This window comes from Octopus bimaculoides, chromosome 7, assembly GCF_046866305.1.
Source record: "Octopus bimaculoides isolate indiv1 chromosome 7, ASM4686630v1, whole genome shotgun sequence".
NCBI lineage: Eukaryota > Metazoa > Mollusca > Cephalopoda > Octopoda > Octopodidae > Octopus > Octopus bimaculoides.
The window spans coordinates 12,673,748-12,700,571 of NC_142934.1; the positions used below are offsets into that span (position 1 = coordinate 12,673,748).

At 28.5% G+C, this 26,824-nt stretch overlaps 1 protein-coding gene across 1 annotated transcript in view; it reads right to left on the reverse strand.

Moving 5' to 3' along the window:
• Positions 1–26,824, reverse strand: part of LOC106869746 (twitchin) — a 238,288-nt gene that overhangs the window by 138,342 nt on the left and 73,122 nt on the right. The window contains exons 16-20 of the mRNA XM_089354884.1: positions 26,408–26,423; positions 19,933–20,151; positions 8,510–8,731; positions 7,114–7,178; positions 484–577 (exon numbers count right to left, since the gene is read on the reverse strand). Of these exons, the coding sequence (XP_089211010.1) occupies positions 484–577; positions 7,114–7,178; positions 8,510–8,731; positions 19,933–20,151; positions 26,408–26,423 (616 nt within the window). The remainder of the gene's footprint in view (positions 1–483; positions 578–7,113; positions 7,179–8,509; positions 8,732–19,932; positions 20,152–26,407; positions 26,424–26,824) is intronic.

Genomic DNA, 26,824 nt, shown 5'->3' on the forward strand with positions numbered 1-26,824 from the left:
CCTGGACCAGGCGACTCGTGTTCTTGAGCAAAACACTTCATTTCACATTGCCCAGGTCCACTCAGCTTGCAAAAATGAGTAACGCTGCGATGGACTGGCGTCCCGTCCAGCTGGGGAACACATACGCCATTGAAACCGGGGAAACCGGGCCCATGACTCTGGCTAGGCTTTAAAAGGGCGCATTTATTTATTTATTTATTCTGTAGATAGGTCTTTACACCCGAAATATAAATATTTTAAAAACTTTCTGCATTGTTAAAAGCTTTCCTTATTTCTCATTTCACTTATTTTCTACTTCTATACTACAATGCTTCAAGTAAACTACAACACTCTTCATTTACAATTGGTTTTAAAAAGTCTATTTCTTTCAAAGTAATACATCTTGTGAAAATTTCATCATACTCTTCACGAAAGTGTTTCATTATGATAAAGCTTTGTCGCTTAAAATAAATTCTTTGAACAGGTATAGACTAGTTTACTTACCCTCAACAACAACCTTGTTTTCTGCAGGCTTTGCAAATGTTGGGCCTGGTGGTCGGGCTCCCTTTTGAGCTTTTGAAGCTCTTCTTCCATCTTCCTGTAATAAGAAGCATTTCATTAGTAAACATGAAATGCAATTTAATTCTGGTTATTTACAAAATATATTGAATATTCTATCCCTACCAGTAAATGAAAGGAACCTACAAATCATCATCATCATCATCATCGTTTAACGTCCGCTTTCCATGCTAGCATGGGTTGGACGATTTGACTGAGGACTGGTGAAACCGGATGGCAACACCAAGCTCCAATCTAATTTGGCAGAGTTTCTACAGCTGGATGCCCTTCCTAACGCCAACCACTCAGAGAGTGTAGTGGGTGCTTTTACGTGTCACCCGCACGAAAACGGCCACGCTCGAAATGGTGTCTTTTATGTGCCACCCGCACAAGCCAGTCCAGGGGCACTGGCAACGATCTCACTCGAAAATCCTACGGGAGCCAGTCAGGCGGTACTGGCAACTAAATACAATATTTTCTAAATCACAGGAAAAATTGTATAAATTTTGTTTGTCATCCCAAGGAAAGTATGTATGGAATGATATCAAATGTTATTTTATTTTAAATCATTTTAAATGATTTAAAGATACAATACAGTTATAATAAAATCAATATATTGATTAAGCTCAATTTAACAATTTTATTAATATTTCATATAATTACTGAAGAATGTATTGTCACTTGTAAACATTTTTTATCACACATTTTCACAATATTGTTTTATTATGCAAAGCAAGATGTAAATGTTTATGAATTCACTATACTATGGTTGAGTACCTTCTACCATAACCCAGTGTTTAACAATAAATTGTGATTGGAATTTGGTAACAAAATCTTCGTGAAAAGCTGTCAAGCGTGTGTGTGTGTGTGTACATCATATATTTAGGAGTTATGTTATGACTTACAGGCACATACACACACATATACAGCACATATTTATGTATATGTGTGTGTATGTATATATATATATATATATATATATATATATATATATATACATATATATACATATATATATATATATATATATATATATATATATATATATATATATATATATATATATACACATATACACATACAGAGAGGCACACATGCACATATACACACACACGCACACACACACACACACACACACACACACACACACATATATATATATAAGATGTTTATATGCCAAATTATATACAGGGTGTCCACAAAGTCTGGGTACATGGAGTAAATAAAATCATAACATAAACAATTAAATATAAGAAATAATAATTTCTTAAAGTATGTGTTAATCCCCATGTACCCAGACTTTGTGGACACCCTGTATAAGAACAATTTAACATAAAACTGAAGGATTACTCAATATTATTGTAAAAGTTAATATATATGTTTATAGATATGTATTTATACATATGTACATGCAGACATATGCACCCACAGATATATATGCAGTATATATTATGCATGAATGTATCTGTGTGTGTGCATATCTGTCTTTGTATGTTCAAAAAGGTGCGTTGAGATACTCCTTTCACAAAACTACGAATGAATATTTGTAAATTTGTTATGGAAGAAAAATTTTGATATTTTTTCAACATTATTTGCAAAATATGACAATCTGGAGTCTGGTGCAGTCTTCCAGCTTGCAAACCCTGGTCAAACTGTCCAGCTCTTGCAGCATGGACAACGGACGTTAAATGATGATGATGATGGTGATGATGATGATGATGAAATTAATTAAAACTAGATACAAATATGATGTATGTTTCAAAATTGATTATATTACAATACTATTCTTTCAAAGACTACAAGCAAAGGAATTCCTAAAAATGTTCCAACTGCATTTGCATACATTAACTTACTATGTTCTGATCAAAAATAATCTGTAGAAGTGATTTCATTGGATGAAGCTTCAGCACTTAACTACCCATGTATATGTTCTGCTATATTTTAGCTCTTTTTCAAGATGAAAGCAATTATTTTTATTATCATATATTTGTTGGCATATAAAATTGTATACTATGCATTGAATGTAGCATTAAGTTGATATCAGCACTTGTAATACTGATAACATTTTCAACCCAAAATAAATGGTATTCCTTATGTAGCATTAATAAGATGATATCAACTAGCATAAATATTATTTCAATGCTTTGTATCATTCTAATCTTTACATCAAAAGAAGACCTTTCAAAAGTCTTGACAGTACATGATGAGATAATAGAAAATTAAGCTGTTTGCTTGAGGAACATTGTCCTGATATAATATGGTTATAAACACAGCTTATGTAATGACAAAAAATATTTAACAAAGTACAGATAGTATGTATTTGAAAATGTGAATCTTATTTTTCTTCAATTTACTGAAATTGCTTACAAATTCTATGGAAGAGATGTTAGCTGCTTCATAAAATATAAATAAAACATGGATACTTCTGCTGCTGTAGAACATTTATTCTATTGTAAATGGTATTTTAATAGTTTCTTTTACAAAAGTATGGAAATTTAGTAATCCTCGTCATCGCTGTCATTGTCATCATCATCTTTAGTTCCACTTCCCATGTTGTGTTGACATGGGCTGGATGTTTTGATGTGATCCAACGTTTTGCTCTAATAGCAATTACCAAAGGAATAATTGTAAGGTATGTTACTTTTTATAAAATCTTTCAGTTTGGTAGGTGGGCAATAAAAAGATAAATCTACCTTTAAAAAGTTGCTATTAATTAAAGACTTACTTTGAAAACAGTAATTAAATCACAATCTTTTTACAGCATACTAAAGTTCGGCAGTTTCAAGTTAGATGCTGGATTGTACCTTATTTGGCTGGTTGTTTATAAATCAACCAACCTTAACTCCCACATTTTAGAGCTCAATGACCTCTGTTTTTCAGGAGCAAAATCCTTTTAACAGGTTCCATAAGACTGGAATTTTGGAATCTGCGCATAAAGATCAGTGTCATGATTACAATTTTTTTTAGAGTGTGAAAAGAGGGAAAGAACTCTCATCTGCAACTTTGATGAAATTCGACTCATAGGTATTCCAGTTCATTACAGAAAATATAACCGAAAAGTCTAATTCTTCAACTGCATGTAACACGGGCAACGCCGGGTATCTCTGCTAGTCATCTATAAATGTAACATTGAGGGTGGTTTTGCAACGTGAATTTTGTTTGTTAAATAATTAATACCTGTATCTTACTCACTCAGCTTTCCCTAAGAACAAAATATCAAAATTACTGATTCTTATGATTCTTAGAACTATGGTTAGTGGCATCAGAAATTGCATCATCACACACTTTATATATATATGTATTGGATTTATGGAAGAGAATTCAGGAATTTTAGACATTTTTATATTTCTAAAATGCAAATATCTCCAAAGCCTGAGCAGCTCACAAAATCTAAAGCACTTTTAAAAGACTGATGTGATTACCAGGTATAATCTTATTTCTTATCTGCATATCATATTGAAGTCAGATCAAAACTGCAGTTTATATTAACTCTTTGAGTCATTGGAGATGAATAAATTTTATAAAGAAAAGATTACATCCCAATAATTAGATGAACTTGGGCACATAATTTCTATACGAAATACATAAATGTTTACAAGTAATGAATTCCTACACCCTATTTATATATATATATATATATATATATATATATTTACATGCCAACAGACATACATGTACTTATGTATTCTAGTGCTGGTGCACTTCTTTTTTTCTTCCAACTGTCATGTCACAAACTTGATAAAATTTGCAATTATTCGATTGTAGTTTGAATAATATTGGAAGTTCACCCATTCAAGTCAGAATGCCTGTATTTAAGCTATGATCGAATATTTGTACACTTTTTGCATAAAACCATTTGTTTTGTACTATCAGCATTCAACTTTTAAAAGAATTTGATCATCAACCAAGGTGCTTTTGGATGTTAAATGATGAGATATATATATATGCAGCATACATACTTAGAAATACACATTTACACACATATATTTATACACTATATACACACATACATATCACACACACATATATATATATATATATGTGCATGTGCTTGTGTATGTGTGTGTGTATGTGTGTCAGTATGTACACAGTACTCTTTGTCAGGTTGTTGAGTGCAATCAACAATTTTATTTCCAAAAATAACATTAAGTTTAACTCTTATATTAGTATACCGTACAAAAATATAATATGGTAATACTATATAGTATTACAGTAATACATTATAGTAATGCCACATAATAACACAATATAATACTATATAAATTGTTATATAATGTAATATAATTGATATAAATGTATATGATTTTTGTTATATATATATATACATATATACGATTTGTGAACTAATTAATATAAAAAAATTATATGAAATCAATTTTAAGGAAAATCTTATTTCCCAAATTACATTAGAGAATAGATATTTTCAAAACTGTAGCAAAAATTGGGAGTTAAATAGTTAAAAAATATAGCAATATAAACATTATCAATGCTTAATCTAAATATCTATTAATTACATTTTAGCATTTTAATTATTGGTTCTCAAAAACTATGGTGACTGTCATGTGATAACAGAAGTAAAATGAAATAATAAAATAAATGTTATAATTGGTAACTTCTTAAAGAAATACAAGAAATACCTTTACATGTTTTGAAATTAACTGCTCAGTAAAGTAAAATTTACCTCATATGGGCTTAGACTGTAGCGAATAAATGTCTTTCGGCGAAAATACAGATACGTATCATCCATATACTTAGTATCCATGGCAGGATGATTATTAGGAACCATCATGGAAATGAAAGGTATATGTTTTCTGTTGTGTAAATTTTAAAGAATTTGATTGGTTAAGTGTACAGTGTATTAACATATATTCAGGTTGTCTGAATGAATTTTTATACATTGTTTAAATGCTGAGGGTAACACCCTGATAACTTCCTTCGTTGTTTTGTGTAGCCACAATAAGAATGCTTTGTGAATGTAAAAAATAGAAAATGTAAGATCCGTGAGCAAAGCAAGTAAAGAATAAGTTTTCCTATGAGATAACATTATGTGCTGAAGTGCAATTCTATATCTTTTAAAACAACAAACTCCTTGTTTCTTTGTTTAAAAATTCTGATAGAATATATATATATATATATATATATTTCTTTTTCTTTTGTATTTTATTGGTTACATACACACACACACACACACATATATATATATACACAAACATATGCATGTATGTGTTATGTATGTATATATATATATATATATATATATATATATATATATATATATATATATATATATATATATATATATGTATGTATGTATATCCAAATTGAGGGAGTGGAACAGGTAAAAATCCAGGCTACATGTTTCCTAGCTAGCAGATCCTCTGATGTAATAATTACTCAATGGGAAGTACTCAGCTAGCTACTCGTTAGGCCAAACATAGCTTAATTATATGAAGGTTACATTGTCATTAAGGAATCCAAAGTTAACTCAGTGAAGATATAATTTGAAAACATATATAAATATGTAATATTTCCATAAAGTGGACGAAAATTTACGAAACTTAGGCGAGAAGACATTTTACATTGTGAAAATGGAGAGTGGATTTCTAAGTGAGATCTAGTGGGTAGTTAGAAAGCACCACTCTTTAAATACCTACTTATCCATTCATGCTCAGTCAACACAAGGTATATTATCAGTTTAATGTAATCAATGACAGACGCCACTAAAAAATAAGAGATTATGCAGTGATGATTAAACCAAAGAGATAGGCAATGTGCCACAAACATTAAAGAAATGAAAGATGAGAGAAAAATGTTATCTAAGATTATATGGTTGATAACAGAGAAGAAATTGAAAACTCTCATACATTCTTAAATAATAACAGAAGCCATCAAAATATATGAAAAAACTTATCATTTTTAATGTCTTTTCATGTTGTCAGCGATAGGGATGAAATGATGCCAAATAAATGAAATAAGTATATTAATAGGAAATATACGAATATTTTGAATTATCTAGCACTTACTTCCAGATAGTTATGTATATCTTTAAGTGTTAGTATAGTGTGCATGTTTGTAAATAATTAATAACATGTATGCATCTATGTCTTTCATATCGGTGAAAATGTCAAATTTTTATTTGTTGTCGAAATGCCAAAATATTTTTTTGTTGGTATAAACTAAACTACCAATAAAATTGCTATTGTCTGTGATTTATGATGACATCAATATATCATATCTATATTAAATAAAAAGAAAATGAATAGAAGAGGCTAAATCCAATAATTCAACTATGATCAATTGCTAGTTTTAATAGCATTTTTGATGAGTAAACATTTGTTTTCTGACTTTGTATTGAACTACTGGAATTCCTTATTTCTCTGTTGTTTCGATAGCTAAAAAAATTTGCATTAAATTTAATTGCGAAAATGTGTAATGATTTTATACAAGTAAAACATCATTCTTCTAGCTGTCCTAAATATACAGTTCTAAATACAAAACTATATATATATATATATATATATATATATATATATAGTAATATTATAATTTGTCAATCAAGAAAGTGAAGCAACTTACCCTCTCTTTTCCTGTTGTTGATTGCAAAGTAAAAAAGATAAATGTTAATAAATGTTCATTGTAAAATGAATAAAATCAAATAGCATTTATATAATTTTAACTTCAACTGATGAATAATTTAATGAATACTAAATTTTATGAAATATTTAGGTTCAAATTCTTTACATGATTTCGAGATATAATTTACTTCAAGAGACTTTGAACATACTGAAAATATTATTGATTAATATTGCAAATAAAATTAATTATTCATTTTTCCTAATAATTTGAATTAAATATATTTTCACATCGAAATGTTTATCATCACATTACCAGTTAGTGCAATATATTTATTTCTGAAATGAAAATATAATTAGCAAAATTGAAAGAGAAAAAAAAAACAGAGATGGGGAATTGTTGGAGAAATAACTTTTTTTTTCCAGCGCATATACAAAGATTCAGCCAAGAGCGCAAATAAACTGTTGAATCTGAGCAAATGTTTGGGCTTGCTCCAATATTTAGCGCAATAATTTATCTAAGCAGCAAAGAATCAGGGCTGTGGGAGTATACAGCATATGGAATGTGGAATAAGCATTAAGGCTGTTGCATTATTGTAATGTCATCTTGAAATCTGTTTTAGGAAAACTGAAATAAATATAAGATAAAACCAAAGAGAAAGAAACAGTTGTCATGAAGTTGAAGCTAATGATTAATCCTTTAATACTTTGTGGGTATAACTAACCATGTACACCCTAGACACACCGTAATTCTTATGAAAAAATGTATTGATATAGCTTAATAGTGTCTAAGAGTGCACAGTATAAAGAATATTCCCAGTAGATGAAATGTGTAAGGATTAACCAGAAGCAAACGTGTAAAAGTAAAATTACATATGATACATCACTAATATTTATATATCATTTCAAATATACCCAATCAAAGGAACACGTTACAATTCCATTTTCTCAGCATAATGAAATTAACAAAAATTAATAATCAGATAACTTAATTTAAGATACCTGATTTATAATTAATGTGCCAAGTTTTGCCAAATTTTTAAATTCTAAATTTATTATAGTAAACGTTAAATTTTGAAAAAATAATTATTGTTCCTTGATTCAGTATATTTAAGGTACAACAATCCCAGGGAATAACTGCTTTGAGATGGAGTGAAAGAAATCTACAAAGGATAGGATTTTAGAAAAATGATCTGGCATCAGTGTGCTCTGTTTCCAAAAACATTGTACATATGTATTGACCTATCCTCTGATTAGATAGAGTAATCTCTATGTTTACGTCACTGTCTCCATCTTTCTGTGTCTCTCATACTTTCTCTTTCATGCACACATTCCTTCAGTTTCTCTCTCTCCATCTTACAAAGCATTTAAAATATATTCCCTTTAGGTTATTGTTTGACCTTTTCTAATTTGTTGATTGATGCATCCTGCCAAAATACCTTCATCATCTTCATTGAAGAAGTCATCATCAGAAAGTCCATCATAGTCTTCAGTTGTAATTTCTGGACAAATATTGTGACCATTTGGTATGATCACTGTGTCATCCTCATCGGCTTCATAGCCGTCAGTGTCTGGCATTCCTCTCAATGAAGGTGGATACATGTTGATTCCATCTACATCCTCTTCATTGCGAACATAGCAAAGGCAGATACTCAAAATAAAGTATGATTGATGGTACGCATACCGCTTGCTTGCATGCAACAAATTTTAAATGAAAATTGGACCTTACAGAATTAATGTATAAATATATATAGGGCTTCATGGAACCATTATATTTAGATGAATTGAAATATAAATGGTTGGATTAAAATATATTTTCACCAATCTGTATAAATGCTTATTCTTTTTGATAATGATAAATGACATAAATGTTTATGAAGTACTCTTTTACAGTAGCAATCACAAATTGACTTTAAATTTTTCAGACAGTAATTCATCTCAAAAGAGGCTGATCCAATGAAATAGTTTTTTAAATCTTGTGAAATCTTTAACAACCACTGACCATTATACATTTCATGATGGTGAAGTCCTTAAAGCTTAACCTATGTATTTTTAATTCAATGCTATTGGACATGTAGCATTAATTAGTAGTTTAAAGATATAAGTTGATGGTTTTTCATTTAACATTTTAAATTAATTGCTTTTGGCTTTTTCGTTTTTTTTTCTGAATTCAACCTATGACTAATATTACTTACTTTTATAAGTGGGGCTTATGAAAGGAAGGTACATATTGAATTTATAATTTACATACATATAAGCCCTATTGATAGCTTAATAATCATCATTTTCAAGTTTCATTGTCATATCTTATATATATCAATACTGACATCTTTCCAAAAGATTTTAGATTTAACCCATACAGTCAGTTAGTTATTTAACATTTGCATTATTAAAATATCCAAATGAATTAATTAATGTTGTGTAAATTTTGTTAAAAAATGGTTTCAGATTCTTCAGTGCAATAACATCAGTAGTTTTCATTCCTAAAAGATTCAAATCAATTTCTAAAAGCCAAAATTAATGTCCAACTTACATTCTGGCCTTTTATAAAATTATATAGGCTATATGTATTTTTTGTTATTTCAAATCAATTAAACAAAAGTAAAACAAAAGTTTTACTTATAGTTCAGCAGCTATATCTTTAAAGATTCTTTTCCAAATGAAATTAATTTTAAAAATTATCTTTAATATTTATTCTAAGTGTTTTAGTGTGGGAAATAAATTGCAGATTTCACAAGAAATAAATAATGCTACTGTCTGTATTACAAAATTAATCTATTTGTAATTCATTCCTATTTAAAAGTACTTCATAATTATTACTTAAAATAATTGTTTAACATATAATTTGAGGACTTTAGCCTTTATGATTGAGTTTAACTATAATTTATATAAAACATAAATTTAACTGAACATTGTTTAAGATATTTGTTAAGATTACATGAACATATGACATAAAACAAGAATACAGAAGACATTATACAAAAATTACTCATGACAGTTGCACAAATAACAATTAGTTATAACAAAAACTACAACAGTGCTCTTATATATGTAATTATGGCATGAACGATCATGAAACTACGAACATGATGCAATGTGAATGACGAATAGATAACAGATAACTGACAGGAACATATCAAAACTATATCTTTATGACCAACATTCATTGCAAACAATAATAACAATGCATGATTGTTTTGGAAGATATTGATCAGAGCATGTAATCTACATTTTAGTGACTTAATTATCTGCAGAAACTATTCCGTGTAAATGAGATATATGCAATAATTATGCTATCTCAATGAATATGCGTTTATGCTCATGTACATTCATATAAGGTTTCTTTTTCTTTGTGCATTTTATCCAACTGGTTATTATTATATATTCCTGACATTAAGATTTTATTTATGTACTCATTTTGTTTCTCTACTTTTGCATTTTCATTAATATATTTATTAAAGATAAATGGAATACTTGTTTGATTTTTTGCCTTATATATATATATACACACACACATATATATATATATATATATATATATATATATATATATATATATATGTATATATATAATTGATATATATATATATATAAATACATATATATATATATATATGAATATAACTAGAGCAGGGAGCATCAGGCAATGTCATTGTCAAAGCAATTTGAGTGCTGATGGCAACGTTTAGGGAGAATTCAAATCTCTAGTTATGAACCTCTCCATGTACTGATAGCCTGAGCCAGCCCATAGCTCATGTAATACAGGGTTCTCATGCCCTACTGTAATACTGAAGTCACTAGCTGCTCCCTAAATTATATATATATATATATATATATATATATATATATATATACATAATGTACGTTGAAACTGGTAAAAATCATTATTGTTTGATATTATATTGCTTAACATTTATCTCCCAGTTCCTTTCTTGTTTTATTTTATTATTTGTATGTTGATTTCTCTATTTCTATGTTGATTTCTCTATTTCTATGTTGATTTCTCTATTTCTATGTTGATTTCTCTATTTGTATGTTGATTTCTGGTTTGTATTTTGCTATAAATAATGCTTCCAGAGAATAAATCTAGTTTTATTTTTTTAAAGTTTTATATAGAATAGTAGTGTTATCGACTGATATTTTTCTATCTACTCATTGTTTGTGTACTGCATTGTAATGTGCTGTAATAACTCCTCATTGTAAATGTATGGCCAGTCAATGAGAAAATGCTGTACTCATATGTCCTATGTAACAGATTGATCAATGTAGTTCATAGATTTCATGTTCTCGATGAGATATATACATGGCATTGGTTGTATAAATTTTGTTCTTGGAATTGTAGTTTTGTGGTTTTATGTTGATATGTTGAGGAAAATTATCATAGATCAATGTGTCATTGATTTATAATCCTTTCAAATTGTCATACAATTAACATTATAATTACACAGTATTTTTAATGTTATTATCACACATTACAATCATAAATAATAAATTCATGGCTGATTGCTATTGTTGATTGCTTCAAAAACTTTTGCATCATCATGTAACTGCTGCAGCATATGTCGATGACTACAGGCATAATTGCTGATGTGGCAATGAGAGGAGCTCACAATGTATCAGTAAAAATAATATACTAATATGAAATTAACACTGAAAATCTATTAAAGCACATTGCCAGGTAATTAAGTTACAGTTTTATCCTAACATATGTTTGAACACAGGTTTAGTTTCTTGTTATGAGTATTATATTCATAACATTTCATGAATAAAATGAAAAGAAAAAATTGGTTTCAATTCTCCATTATATTATACATTGTAATAGTTACAACTCTGCTTTTCATATACAATCTCATAAACTGGTCTGCGTCCTGCTTTCTTCAGATATTTCTTCAAGAAGAACTGGATATTTTGTAAAATTTGGTTTGTAACTTTCAATACCAAAATAGTGACTTTAATTTCGAAAGTTGCAATTTTTAAAATTTTTTTCACTTCCACAAACTTAGTGAAAGTAAAGTATTAAAATAAAGGGATTCTATGTTATATATTTATAAAACATATGTTCCTCTATCTAAACATGAGTGGTGACAGTTGGAAAATATTGTCCAGATATTATGTTTTTTCTTGCAGTCATAAAAAAATATGATTTTAATGTCTCTTAGAATGTTGACAATATTTCAAAAAGGCTGTACATATTAACTTAAGATAAATCTTAATCATTGCCAAGCAGACAATGAGCATTCTTTCCAAACTCATCAAAAACTATTTCTAATCTGCACAGAAATATAATTGATGTGAAACTAGCCATTTTCTATGAAAGTGAAAATTTAAGAATCTTGTTTTTCAAAAATTAATCAATGTCATAGTCATGTAGAAATTCTATATTCTATTATGTATCTGCAGGTTTAGAATAACGTGAGGAAATACCAAAAGCAATCATTTGGGCTTGCGCTTTTGAAATTCTTTTATTCACATAGTGTTTCAATATGCATTCTGTATTTATTCTACAGAACTTAATGTAAACCAAGTTTCAAATTCAGTTAGACCCGAACTTCTATGCTACGGTTTTTGTGTGCTGACAAAGCCATAATATATCTATACTGCATTGCTACCTTTGAAAATAATACTCTTAGTTAATTATATTTAATAGCAAAACCTTACAATAAAGGTCATTTTAATATGGTTTTATGTATACAATGATAGAAATGATTTAGACAGATAACAACAGATGAAAATAATTATTGTATCTTATTTCAGTATTAGATGGTGCTGAATTCAAATCACCTATTTAGGTTGCCAGAATAAATACAAGTAATGAAGTGAAAGCAAGAATATTCCTTAGAGAACATTAGTCTAATACCTAACAGAGTGAAATCAGAATTACTTCTATATTTTTACATTATGAATGATGAACATCTTGACTGTGGAAAGACACATACACCCATCATGAGTTATTATTAATAAACAAGCTTTCTAATCTACATGTTTTAGATACATAAAATTATTTTACCTTCGAGATTAATTGGAAAGTTACTTCAATAATGATGCAAGTTTTTGTGATGAACTATTTGTAGCACATATTCGTAAGTGATGATTTCCAGTAAAATGGAAATTTAGAAAACGCAATTTCTTAATTAAAATTGAATGGTGGCTGTGTATATCATCTTAAAAATCACCGATAACAAATTCAAATATAGCTGTTGGTTTGTTCATTTGATGACATAGTTCTATAATTAAATGTAGCACTTCGATGTTCAATTATAAAACTTTGTTATTAAATATAACAAACCACCAGCAAAGATGGATGTCTAGAATTTACTGAGAAATATAAATAAATCAATATAGCTAAAGTTTTTTGCATTCTGATATTTCATAACAGCAATCATTCAAATTTAATAAATATAATATTCGTTCTCTAATTAATCAGAACTTCCAAATGTGTGCTACATGCAATTCTTTAAGAATAATAATAAAAAGTTTGTAATAAGCAGTTTTAGTGGGTGGTAATACCGACAGAAACTGTTTATCAAAAACTTTTTAACTTTGGTTAGAACATCAACTAAACATTACCAGCAAACCAATATTACTGATATAAAAATTCACGAGACCAGCGCACAGACATTAAGCGTGTGTTATAATACTGCTTTTTTGATAATAATGATAGATTAATATAGAGATACATCGATAGATACATTGAGAAATAAAGAGAGAGATAGCTAGATAGATAGATAGTTAGATAATATGCAAGACTAAAATATGTATAACTGATATAAAATATATACTTTTGCAATAATGTGTTATATAATAGTGCTCATTTACAAGTTAGCTTGTTAAAATATTTCAAGATTTTTCTGGCTTCCAGTGAATTTAAGTGACAAGGTAGACTTCATTGAAACTAAGGTAGCTCAAAACTATATTATTTGCAGACCATTCATTTAGCTTTCAGTATGAGGACTATACAGCTGTTTCATACATTCACCACACAAGCACAAATAATACACACACATACACACACACACACACACACCACTCACACACACACACACACACAGCACAGCACATATACAAACAGCACACACATACACGCACACAAATACCATACATACATACATGTAAACATACACAATAATAATAAAAATAAAGAAGTCCTTTTATATATATATATATATATATATATATATATATATATATATATATATATATATATATATATACATACATACATACACACACACACATATATATGGATCATATAAAGTATAACATAATATACATGTGTATATGTGCATATAAAAGATATTATATACTATAATATATATTATACACACACATATGCACACACATGCATGCACATGCACACACATACATACTGACACACATTATACTGTATTTTTCAGTAGCATGAAGAACACTTCTTCAATGTTTTAGCTAAGTAAAAATATATATATATTATTGAAGTTGACTACTCTTTCGTCGACATTAACTCAAGCTCAAAATTAATTTCAGTCAATTATATATATATATATATATATATATATATATATATATATATATACAGATGCAAAGATAGATATATAGATATATAATATATTTATGTTTAAATATTATATATATATATATATTTAGAATTGACTATGAATTTGAACTTAAGAATTGCCTATCATATGCATATTATATATAATACATTTAAATTATAAATGTATATATATATATATTATATATATATATATTGTAATATATTTTACAGAATATACTATACTATATATAGATATATTATATGTATGCGTATATATATATATATATATATATATGTAATTAGGAGCCAGATAAAATCTTAAAGAAATTTAGCTGGTGTTGTATTTTAATTGTGAAGAAAAATATTGCATGCGTTGGCATTTTAAAAAAGTAGTTCTATTATGATCACTACTTATGAGTATTATGAAAGGTATTTCTGAATAGCCCTCAATGGACCAGAAGATTCTACTCTTCAGTATTCTTTAAAGGCAGAGAAATCAATCTGTTTTCACATTTTCATAATTTTCTGTTTCAGATTTCAAACATTTCTCTTTTATTCAACTCTTCTTCATACACTTTCTTTCCCTTATCAATTTCCACTATTCTTCCACATAAGCTTCTAATCAGTATTGCCATGATAACAATCTATAATATCTAATTTCAACATATTATATATATATAAGGAATATTTCATTATTAATTTAAGGGTTGGTGTTTCTTAGTTTGATCCATTTATTTTTCCTTACTAGTACAGCCCAGCCCAATGTGCCACTCTATTAACCCCATAACTATAAGTTTTGTAGATGAGCAGTTTTTAAGAAGTAAGAATTCTTTCTCATATTCCAGCACTGTCTAGAATTGCTTGATAGTTATGCCATATCAATAATCTAAGACATTTTAAAAATTATTTTCACAAATTAATTTGGATTACTGGCCATATCTTGTTTTACATTTTTTTTTGGCATATTTAGTTCTCAAAATTCCAACAAGATTTTCCTGTTGTTACGTAACCCATAATTTAACCTTGACTAAACTGATGTAGAATAATCGAAGTTATTCTAGCCATTGTCATCCAATTTGTCTCAGACAAGGCATATCTCAAACGACATGATCCAATGAGTTCCTCCCTTCTCAAGACAGTGGTTTAATTTAAAGGAAATACAGCTTCTATTTCTAGCAGGCCAACAACTCGATGGAGCCTTTACCACTGTTTTTTTTTTATATAGCACTACTCTTCTAATTGATGTTAATCACACAACATTTTTTTTTCTGGTAATTTTGAGATATTTCATTATTTAGTTTATAATGATTGTTGCTGGTGATTATTTCACATTCATAACAAAGATCTTTTTAGTTTACATATACCTGTTATCCTTTTAAAGTGTTTACATGATTTCATTTTTGGTAGAATCATTAGCAATGCAAAGAAAAATGCTTTGCAGCATTTTGTCCATCCTTACATTCTGAGTTCAAATTCTGCCAAGGTCAACTTTGTCTTTCATCCTTTCAGGGTCGACGAAATAAGTACTAATAATCGACTATCCCCCTCCCCCCCAAATTTCAGGCCTTGTGCCTATATTAGAAAGGATTATTATTATTATTATTATCATTATTATGTATTGCCGTTATTTTAATTTAGAGAAGCTTATTATTGTTACTGATACTACCATTATTATTATCATAGAATGCAAGAAATTATTATTGCTGTTATTATTTTATTATTATTATTGTCATTAATGCTTTTATTATTATTATTATTATTATTATTATTATTATTATTATTATTATTATTATTAAACGACGATGCATTGACAGAATTGATAAAGAAGCAGATAGTATGTAGTTACGCCTCTTTAAGGTCTGATTTTGAATCCTGCCAAGGTTATCTTCCCTTTCCATCCTTCTGGGGTCAATAAAATAAGCACCAGTACCTGTGAAGTATTGCAGTTGAAATAAGTAACCATACCACTGCCCCTAATTGTATGGCCTTGAATTCATTAAAGAAATCATTCTTATTTTCAAATAAGGAAGCTAATTTACATCAAGATAAAGCTTTGTTGAGATTTGATATTAGTATCAAAATTCAGGTGACATGGTTTACCCTATCTCTGATTTTTTTCATTAATTCAGTGTCAAAATTGTTCACTACTGTATTTTAGGTTTATTTGGCTAAGTTCTAAGAATCATTTTTAAATTACCTCTCCAATTATTGAACCCTTTTTTTCTTGTTATAGCTAAGTTACTTTTGCTAGACATTATATCATGATATAAAATTTTGATATAATAACAATCTTTGTATCATCTATTTTTATGTATTTTACTTCAATAATATTATAATAGAATAGTATAGTTTGCATGAAGCATTATCTGATGTATATATATATATATATATATATATATATATATATATATATATATATATATGTATATATATAAATGTTTTAAATTATATTTTTTAATCGAAGATAGGGCCTTCACCTTGGAATATTGAAATACAAGGTTAAAAGTACAAACCACTCGCTTGTATTAATAATTTTCATAACTTCCATTGTTTTGGCTTTTAAAACAATACTTGGAATAATTTAAATACTACAATTATATGCTTACATGCAAGAAGATCTAACTGAAACTTTAAAATGATATTTCAATTGAAGAACCTTAAAGGTGTCTTATTTTCTATAAAATAGAGCTCATGTATAATACTATAATGGATGTACTTTTAAAATCACTTGTTATATTTGTATAGAATTCATTACCAATGTAATAATAATTATTTTGAAACTGAACTCACTAAAATATATATAGCTTTAGAAATTGGAGCTTACCTCTGTTATGAATTAAATATTTTATATTTTAAAACAGCAAATGAATTTCTAATAAAAATGATTATAAAGATTTCTCATTTTTAAAACATACATAATTTTAATGCATTAATTCAATTTCAAATATTAATTATAAAATATTATTATTTACCCAACAAATTAAGCATAGAATAGATTATTGTTGTATGCTTTAGATAATTAATTTACTAAACTCAATATAGGTTCTTGCATTAAAATATAACTCTCCATGCTGAAATATTCAACATGTTTTGTGGGAGAATATACTTTAAACGTTTACTATGGCATACGAATGAAGAACTAGATTTCTATCAAACACATACACCCATCATACATACATACATACATGCATACATGCGTTATCAATCACTAGGTTTCGTTCATAAATTATCTTCACTGATGGTGATTTCATAAATTCCAAAATGGTCCTATAATAGGAGTTAGTATTATAATTTAAATTAGTATGTAGAAGAATTGCAACCCCAATATATTTCTGTATGCATATATATATATATATATATATATATATATATATGAACTTGTATGTATGCATATATATATGTACATATATATATAAATATATATGTGGTGATTTGGTAGAGTTACAACACCTGAGAGCAAGGGTTGTGTTTGTATTTCATCCTATAGGTTCAGCAAATAAAGCCCCAGGCCAGTATTATCGATTCTTCTCTCTAGGAGGAAATCAGCCATACTCAGAGTGAGAAAAAGATTAAGCTTCACACACTTAAAAATGTGCAAGACGTATGTCATATGTCACCACAGTGTCCCAACAACTTCACTTGGGCTGGGTCGACGAAGGGAAATAACCCTGAAACCCGGGTCCATTCATGCTACAGATCTCGATGGGAGGGATAAATTCCCTTGGCAAAACAAACAGGACACAGAAGTGTGTCGATAAGCCAGCTGGAGGAGATGTCCTCCTGGGGCTAAAAGCAACAGTAACATCCACCCCTAGGGGTCAGCCACATTTAAGTGGCAATATACTTCACTTTATCGTGCAGTTACTGTTAATACCTAATTTAGAGAATTAACATTGCTTATATATATATATATATATATATATATATATATATATATATACACACACAAATGAAATCTGGAGAGTATAGTAGGAAATAATTTATTTACAACATCCTTACATGTGTTTTGGTGACAATCACAAAACAGGTTCTATCAGGATGGCTATATGCAATCCTAGATCATCACATCATCAGAGGTTTCTGTTAGAAATGCTTCAAAGACCCTTAACAAGAAATTTTGCCAAAATAACACAAATTCTTTTAACAGGCGTCTCTTTTAAAGAATAAGGAATAAATTGAATTCTAAAATATTGCTTGCATTTTGAGCAACTTAACTTGCAATTGGAAAGCGTTTTATATATATATATATTGAGTGGACATTCCTGTAATTCTCAAGAGATGAGGGTTCCACATTTTCTTGGCTGAACAACCTGCACAAATGATATGTTAATAGTGATGGAATGTTAATGCTGTACATGAGCTCATTGCCTCCATCAAATCAACATTGGTTATCCGATGCATCATGTGCCACATGTCAAAGTTATCACTGAGCAACACAAAATAAAGTGTTTTACTCAAAAACAATATATTAACTTGTCCAGAAATTGATCAGGAGTGCAACACTGTAGCCTCTAGGCCATGTACCTTCACTCTCTCTCTATATATATGTGGATTCAATTCTATTGCATACTACATTGGAGAAGGGTCTTATATCATACTGCAGGGTTAGCTAATGCCATGTGGATGAAAGTTGGTAGTTAGAATTTATGCAGAAGGCTGAAGGATGTATATGAGCAGGTGAACAGCAGAATCAGTAAACTCTAATATTTCTTTGCATATAGCTTTGTGCTGATTGAAAATCCCACCCTGGTTCCTTCTGATTTTCCATCTTCCAAAGTTGATAAAATATGCAGTAGTCAAAGTGGTGTTGTTAATTAAAAAGCAATACTTGAAGGAGGTGTCCTTGCACGACTGCCCTCCAATGACTTAAACCAACTCAATATATATATATATATATAAATTACATTTCAGTATAAAGCTAGATTTATATATATATATATATATATATATATATATAAGATGCATGCACATACCTACACTCATTTCACTCACACACTCACTCATACACATGCACATTCATACACACATACATGCGCATACATATAGATTACTGCTTACGTATGTATTATATATATATATATATATATATATATATATATATATATATATATATGTATATATGTATATATGTATATGTATAAGAACAATAATGCTCAATAAACTGCCTTTTCTAGTTGGAAATACCCTTTTGATGAACAAAATGCCAACCTTTAGTTGTAATCTTCTTTAGCAGTTCCTATGCCGCCATTACAAATGCCCATGCGGAATATCAGTAGAGGTTGGTTTCATTGTTGCATGCGCATTACCTACCTTCTTCATACTCAAAAATAGTTGTAGGTTGTTTCCGATATGGCTGAGGAGACTTAGCCTTTTTTGGCATATCTTTGTTTGGAGCTTGGAATTGGGGTGAGGGAGATCGGGATTTTGGTATTTTACCTGCTTCCTCATCAGCGATGGGCTCATTGACAGTGGGAAGAGGCTGCTGTGGCGCGGGCGCGGGCGCTTCTTCTTTCGGCTCTGGTTCGGCAGCTGTGATAGCAAGCAGGGCAAATACAGACTTGTTGAACAAGACAGAACTACATGCTTTGACAACATATATTTTAGACAAAGACAAAATCAATTATATACTAAGTTTTAAATTGCTAGGATATTGATTTTTCAATTTAATGACAAAAGCTAATAACTATACTAATTTTAAATATCTTTAACAGTAATCTCTATGTTATAGTTCCCACTATTCTAATTGATTATAAAAATTCTTCTTTTTTCTCAAAGATTTCTGAATGTACTGATTTTCATCTTGAAAATTAGATTTACGTATGGTTGTAGATATTTATTATTATACAAATTTGTATACATACATGTGTGTGTGTGTGTGTGTGTGTATTATGTGTGTGTATATATATATATATATATATATATATATATATATATATATATATATATATATACACACACACACATATATATATGTGTATTAGATCATTTTATAAGGTTATCTCTACAGATTATCTATTGAAACAGCACTGATAAGTTTCCTAAAAAACCAAGGCAGGCAATAATTTCTATAGAAAATCTGCAGAGATAGCCTTAAAAATGAATTATTAATAAATATTTTATTCCAACTTCAAATGATTATATATCTTCTATACTTTTACTATTACTTGTTTCAGTCATTTGACTGTGGCCATGTTGGAGCATCACCTATGATAACAAATTCCCACAAAGTTTTCTTAGTTTCTCTACTTCTTTAGAACAATTTTCCTAAAATATCAAAATATGTTTTTATACACTTGTTTAAAATTTGGCTACATTGCAGTATATACTAGTAACGTACAAATATGACTGTTTAAATCTAACTAGAAGGTTAATTTCTGGTTACTGAACGTACAATTTCACATGTACAAACAAACAAGGAAAAAAATATATATTAAAAATGTTCATATCAACAGAATTTTGTTTTACAACTATTCAAATACATGTGAATTATTTTTATATTTAACATCAAAATTTCTATATTTTATATTTTAGAAATACTACTCAACGAATGTATAGAATGTATAACAAATTGGTTTATTTTGGTTAATTGCTATATTGTTAAGCTGCTATGAAAATATTAAAATTAAATAGTAGAATATATATACATATATACACATATATATATGTATGTGTATATATATATATATATATATATATATATATATATATATATATATATATATATATATATATATATATATATATATATATATATATATATATATATATATATATATATATATATATATATATATGTATGTGTATATATATATATATATATATATATATATATATATATATGTATGTGTGTGTATATATATATATATGTATGTGTATATATATATATATATATATATATATATACACACACATATATGTGTATATGTATATACATACACACACATACATATATATGTGTATATGTATATATATATATTATATGTGTGTGTATGTATATATATATATATATATATATATATATATATATATATATATATATATATATATATATATGTATATGTATATGTATATATATATATATATATAGCCAATCGATTATTAGACACTAAATATCTTAAATATAAATTGTTCTTATAATATAGCAAATTATAACTGCAGAGCTCGTGCTACACATAGAGTAACAATACAGTGAATTCACTGAGATTTTTGTCTTTTTTTATATATATTTCTTTGTATATAATATAATTAATAAAGCTACTTCAGTATTTTAACATGCAGACATTAATCAAGCAGAAATGTAAGTATGTAGTTGGTATTTTGCAGTTAATATTTTTAATTAAATGTTTGCTTTTTGTAAATGAAAAATAACAAACTTCCAGCATTGTTTTATTCAAGTTATCAAATGAGGTCGTATTAGTTGCTGGGATTTTAAAATCATTAATATTACTTTCTCCTAAAGGAAATGTGGAATAAAAATTGGATAAACTAAAACAGGAAGTTAGTTTCAAACACAAACATATGGATATTAAAAGATTAAAAACTAGCAATTGTAGTTTTCACATTGATTGAGAATTAAAATGTTCTTGAAGTACTCACACACAACCTATATATATATAATATCATATATGCATATATATATATATATATATATATATATATATATAGAGAGAGAGAGAGAGAGAGAGAGAGAGAGAGAGAGAGAGAGAGAGAGAGAGAGAGAGAGAGAGAGAGAGAGAGAGGGGTGATAGATAGATAGATAGATAGATAGATAGATAGATAGATAGATATGATAATCTCTTGCAATTCAATCAAGTCACTCCTGCTATTTCTTGCTGAACAACCAGCATAAATGATTTGTTTATAGTGATCTAATGTTAATGTTGTACATTAGCTCACTCACTCCATCAAAATTGACATTATCTGAAAATGTACATAGTCTACCACACATAGTATCTGAACAGGTACATAGCGTACCACACATCTGAACAGGTACACAGTGTACCACACATCAAGTGTCAAAATGATTGGAGAGCAATGTGAGATGAAGCGTTTCGCTCAAGAAACTAAAATCATAATCTAGTGATTGTAAGTGCTATGCACTCTTACATATCTATATATATACGTGTGGGTACGTATGTATGCATGCATACAGCAATAATAATTTTAGATACAGAGAATTTATAAATATAGAGATAAACCTCAGTGCAGATAATGCTAACCTTCTCTTTTTAATATTTAGCCCGCAGTTATCAGATGAACTACTGCGGTCAATATGATTTAGTTGATAAACCTTTTGAAAACTAGGTTTCAGTCCAATGTCTGAAACTTAGAAAACATTCATTATTTACAATTGACGGATATTTGTCCTCATCTTGTTTGTTGTTAACACTATGTTTCAGCTGATATACCCTCCAGCCTTCATCAGGTGTCTTGAGGAAATTTTGAACCTGGGTTCTCATTCCTAAGGTATTTATCGATGTTGTTATTATTATTATTATTATTCAGGTCACTGCCTGGAATCGAACTTGGAATCTTGGAGTTAGTAGCCCGTGCTCTTAACCACTATGCCATATGCCCATGGGCTTTTTTTCAAGCCCACGGGCATATGGCGTAGTGGTTAAGAGTGCGGGCTATTTACCCCAAGATTCTGAGTTCGACTCCAGGTAGTGACTTGAATAATAATAATAATTAATAATAATAATAATAATAATAATAATAATGATGATAATAATAATAATAACAACATCGAAAAATACCTTAGGAATGAGAACCCAGGTTCGAAATTCAAAATTTCCTCAAGACACCTGATGAAGGCTAGAGGGTATATCAGCCGAAACGTTGTGTTAACAACAAACAAGATGAGGACAAATATCTGTCAAATGTAAATAATGCAAATAATGTACACAATTCCTCATCTCTTAAATACAGAACTGTGTTAGAAAATGTTTTAAGGAAGTGTTATTTCTGATAACTGCATGTCAAAAACATTGTAACAGAAAATGTTTCATATACCACAGAAAGTATATTACAGATATTACAGATTGTTCTTGGAAATATATGCCAGAATAATAAAATAAGGAGTGAAGTTAAAGAACATTCTTTACTTTAAAGAACTCTGCAATATTTGGCAAGTATTTCTTGATTTAATGTTCTTAGTTTTAAAATGATCAAAGTAATATCTCGTGTAATGATATTGTATGATGCATGCATGGAAATAGTATAGGTGTGACAGAAACTAGAAGAATCAAATGGAGTCACTCATAAGAGTTATAAACCAGGAAACATTTGAGAGGTGTCTTTGAAATTGTAGAGTGCAAACTATGTGAAGTAGAACTCAGAACCGTTAGTGGTTAGAAGTCAAATAATAGGTGGCTAACAGAACAGTTGGACTAAACTAAATTGTCTAAACTAAGAGTACTGACCTCCACAAAAGAAGCTATCAAATATATGAACTAATGGACTGAAACATGTATGCATATCTCTCTTTATATCTAATTTATTCTTTGCTTTCCTCAAAGCAACATGCACTTCTCATTAAGAGTAATGATTAAGAAAGAATAAAGATTAAGAAATATATAGTAAAACTCTACACTTATATAACTGTGATATTTTGTACTACAAGAGTTAGCAGAATTGGTGAAGTGCTGGGCAAAATGCATTGCAGTATTTTGTTTCCATGCTCTACACTCCAAGCTTAAATCTTTTATCAGTCAGGATTCAACTGAATTGATTATACCTCTTCCCCTGAAAGAAATTAACATAAACTACTACAATTTTAGTATTTCTCACCACTTATACATATTGTGTCACTTGTAATTGTGTTTTACAGAACCATAAATTTACTGAAAATATTCTGAGAAAGATAACAGCCTCATAGTCTAACCACCTAGAAGTAGTTGAGAAATAATTAAATTGCTGAATCTTTAATTTTAATCATTTCATATCTTTTGTGTTTAATGTTTTCAGAAAATATTTTTCTTATTGCTGAAGTGTAAAACTGGTCTTAGAAATAAAACAACTAACTTTTGGAAATCCTTTTAACTTTAAATAAAGAAACATAAAATATAAATAACGAAGTTATTTGGTTTAAGAAAATATCTACATGTGAGAAAATACAATAATAGCATTTGAAGATAGATTCCCTGTGTTCTTTAAACTATTATTGGATTATTTGCAACCTAACACTTAACATTAATTAAAATGAATGAACATACTTTTTATCAATGTAATATGTAACCAAAAGGGTGAAATAAATAATTCTAAAAAGGTAAAATTATATATTCAACCATTGATTAACAAAAACTTAAAGTTAGTTCCTGTGGTGCAATTCTATTAACATTAAATAATTGAATTCAAGAAATAATTAAGTCTTAAAAAACTCAAAACTGTAGTTACAACTAACTGAACAAAAACTTATATACAATGACACATGGATTTGACATAAATATAACAAAAGCATGGAATAATTAGGATGGGTGGGAATGCGCGAACAAACACCGCTGGCAACTTTGAAAGTACAATTCTGAAATTTTTTCAAGGAATTTTCCTTTGAAGTATATGAAGTGGGGTACTTTCAGAGTTTGATTAGCGCAAAAGAAAAAAATAAATAAATAAATAAATAATCAAATAATAAACAGATGCGTGCATTTTCAAATTATATTAGGAAATATAATGGAGTCATATGAAAAGGATTGTCATTGCAACTATCAAAAGACATATAACAAATTTTAGTTACTTAATGTGGAATATATATATATCTGCTTGAGCATGTATGAGATGTTTTGGTACAGCTGTTTTGGACATTGCTGATTTGATGCAGACTTAACATCAGACATTTTGATGCTTTTTTTCGCCCCCCAGTTTAATGTTTCTCTCATTCTCTCACACATTCTTTCTCTTCCCTTCTCTTTTTTTATGTGGGTGAGCATATTTCACTGTGTACAAGGAGAGGGAAGCTGTTTTAATAAACAATAATGTCTTTCTCACTCTTTCTATCTGTATGCATATATTTCTGCATGCATGTGCACATATGTGCGTGTATGTCTGCCTCTAGTGCCAAAAAGTACTGTTGCCAAAACAGGCTCAATGTCCAGTTAACCACACCAAATCATCAGTATCCAACCAGCTGTGCCCACTTGTCTCATTCCAATATTTCTACTGCTGTGTTTAATATGAAATGAAGGTATGTGAATAGCCAATTAAATTTAAAGCAAATTTTCTTAACTTGTTGTCTGTTGATAGTAGCACAAACATAACAAGAAATAATAAAATCAGGGAATGAAAGCAATAAAAAAAAAAAACAAGTCGGTTGGAAATCAGTTATATGTATTCTGTGAACCAGTATCTGCATAGAATTCATATTATCCTGCCAGACACATTGGAATTAATATATGCAAGTATTTGAAATGATTAGTTGATTATTTCTGTGTAGTCGATCTCTGCTTCTACTGTAGGTAAATGTAATTATTGTTGGCAGTCATTTTTCTCCCTTTCTACAACAATATGTATTATTTTAAAGACAAAATAATCCCCATAAAACTGAAAATGGAATTAGCTTGTATTTATGTAAGAAGTTTAAATAATATGAAAATACCATCAGACAACAGCTGAAATTTTACACAGTACTCCATAATGACAGTGTATTAAATGATATCAATTATGATTTTATTTTAAGATGTCGCTCAAATGTATTTTATGTTTTCCAAAAATTATGATAATTTTCTTTTAATATATAAAACCCTATTTAAATTTATGTATTTGCTTAGAAATAATTAGGTTTACTTACCTTTGGGAGCAGCTTTCTGGAAATTAGTAAAAAGATGAACTGACATTAGACTGAAGCATAAAATTTATAAACACTAACATAAGCTTTCAAAGCAAGCTCAAAGAGAACATGATATACATACATACATACATATATATACACACATACACACTCATATATACATACATACATATAAAACTGAACAATGACATATATATATATACATATATATATATATATATATATATATATATATATATATATATATATATATATATATATATATATATATATATATATATATATATATATATATATATATACAGTAGTCCCTCGACTATCGTGGGTGTTATTTTTGAAAACCTCCCACAGAAATAATTAAAATATAAAAAAATATAAATACCTATTGGCCACAGAAACCTAGATATACTGAGGAGT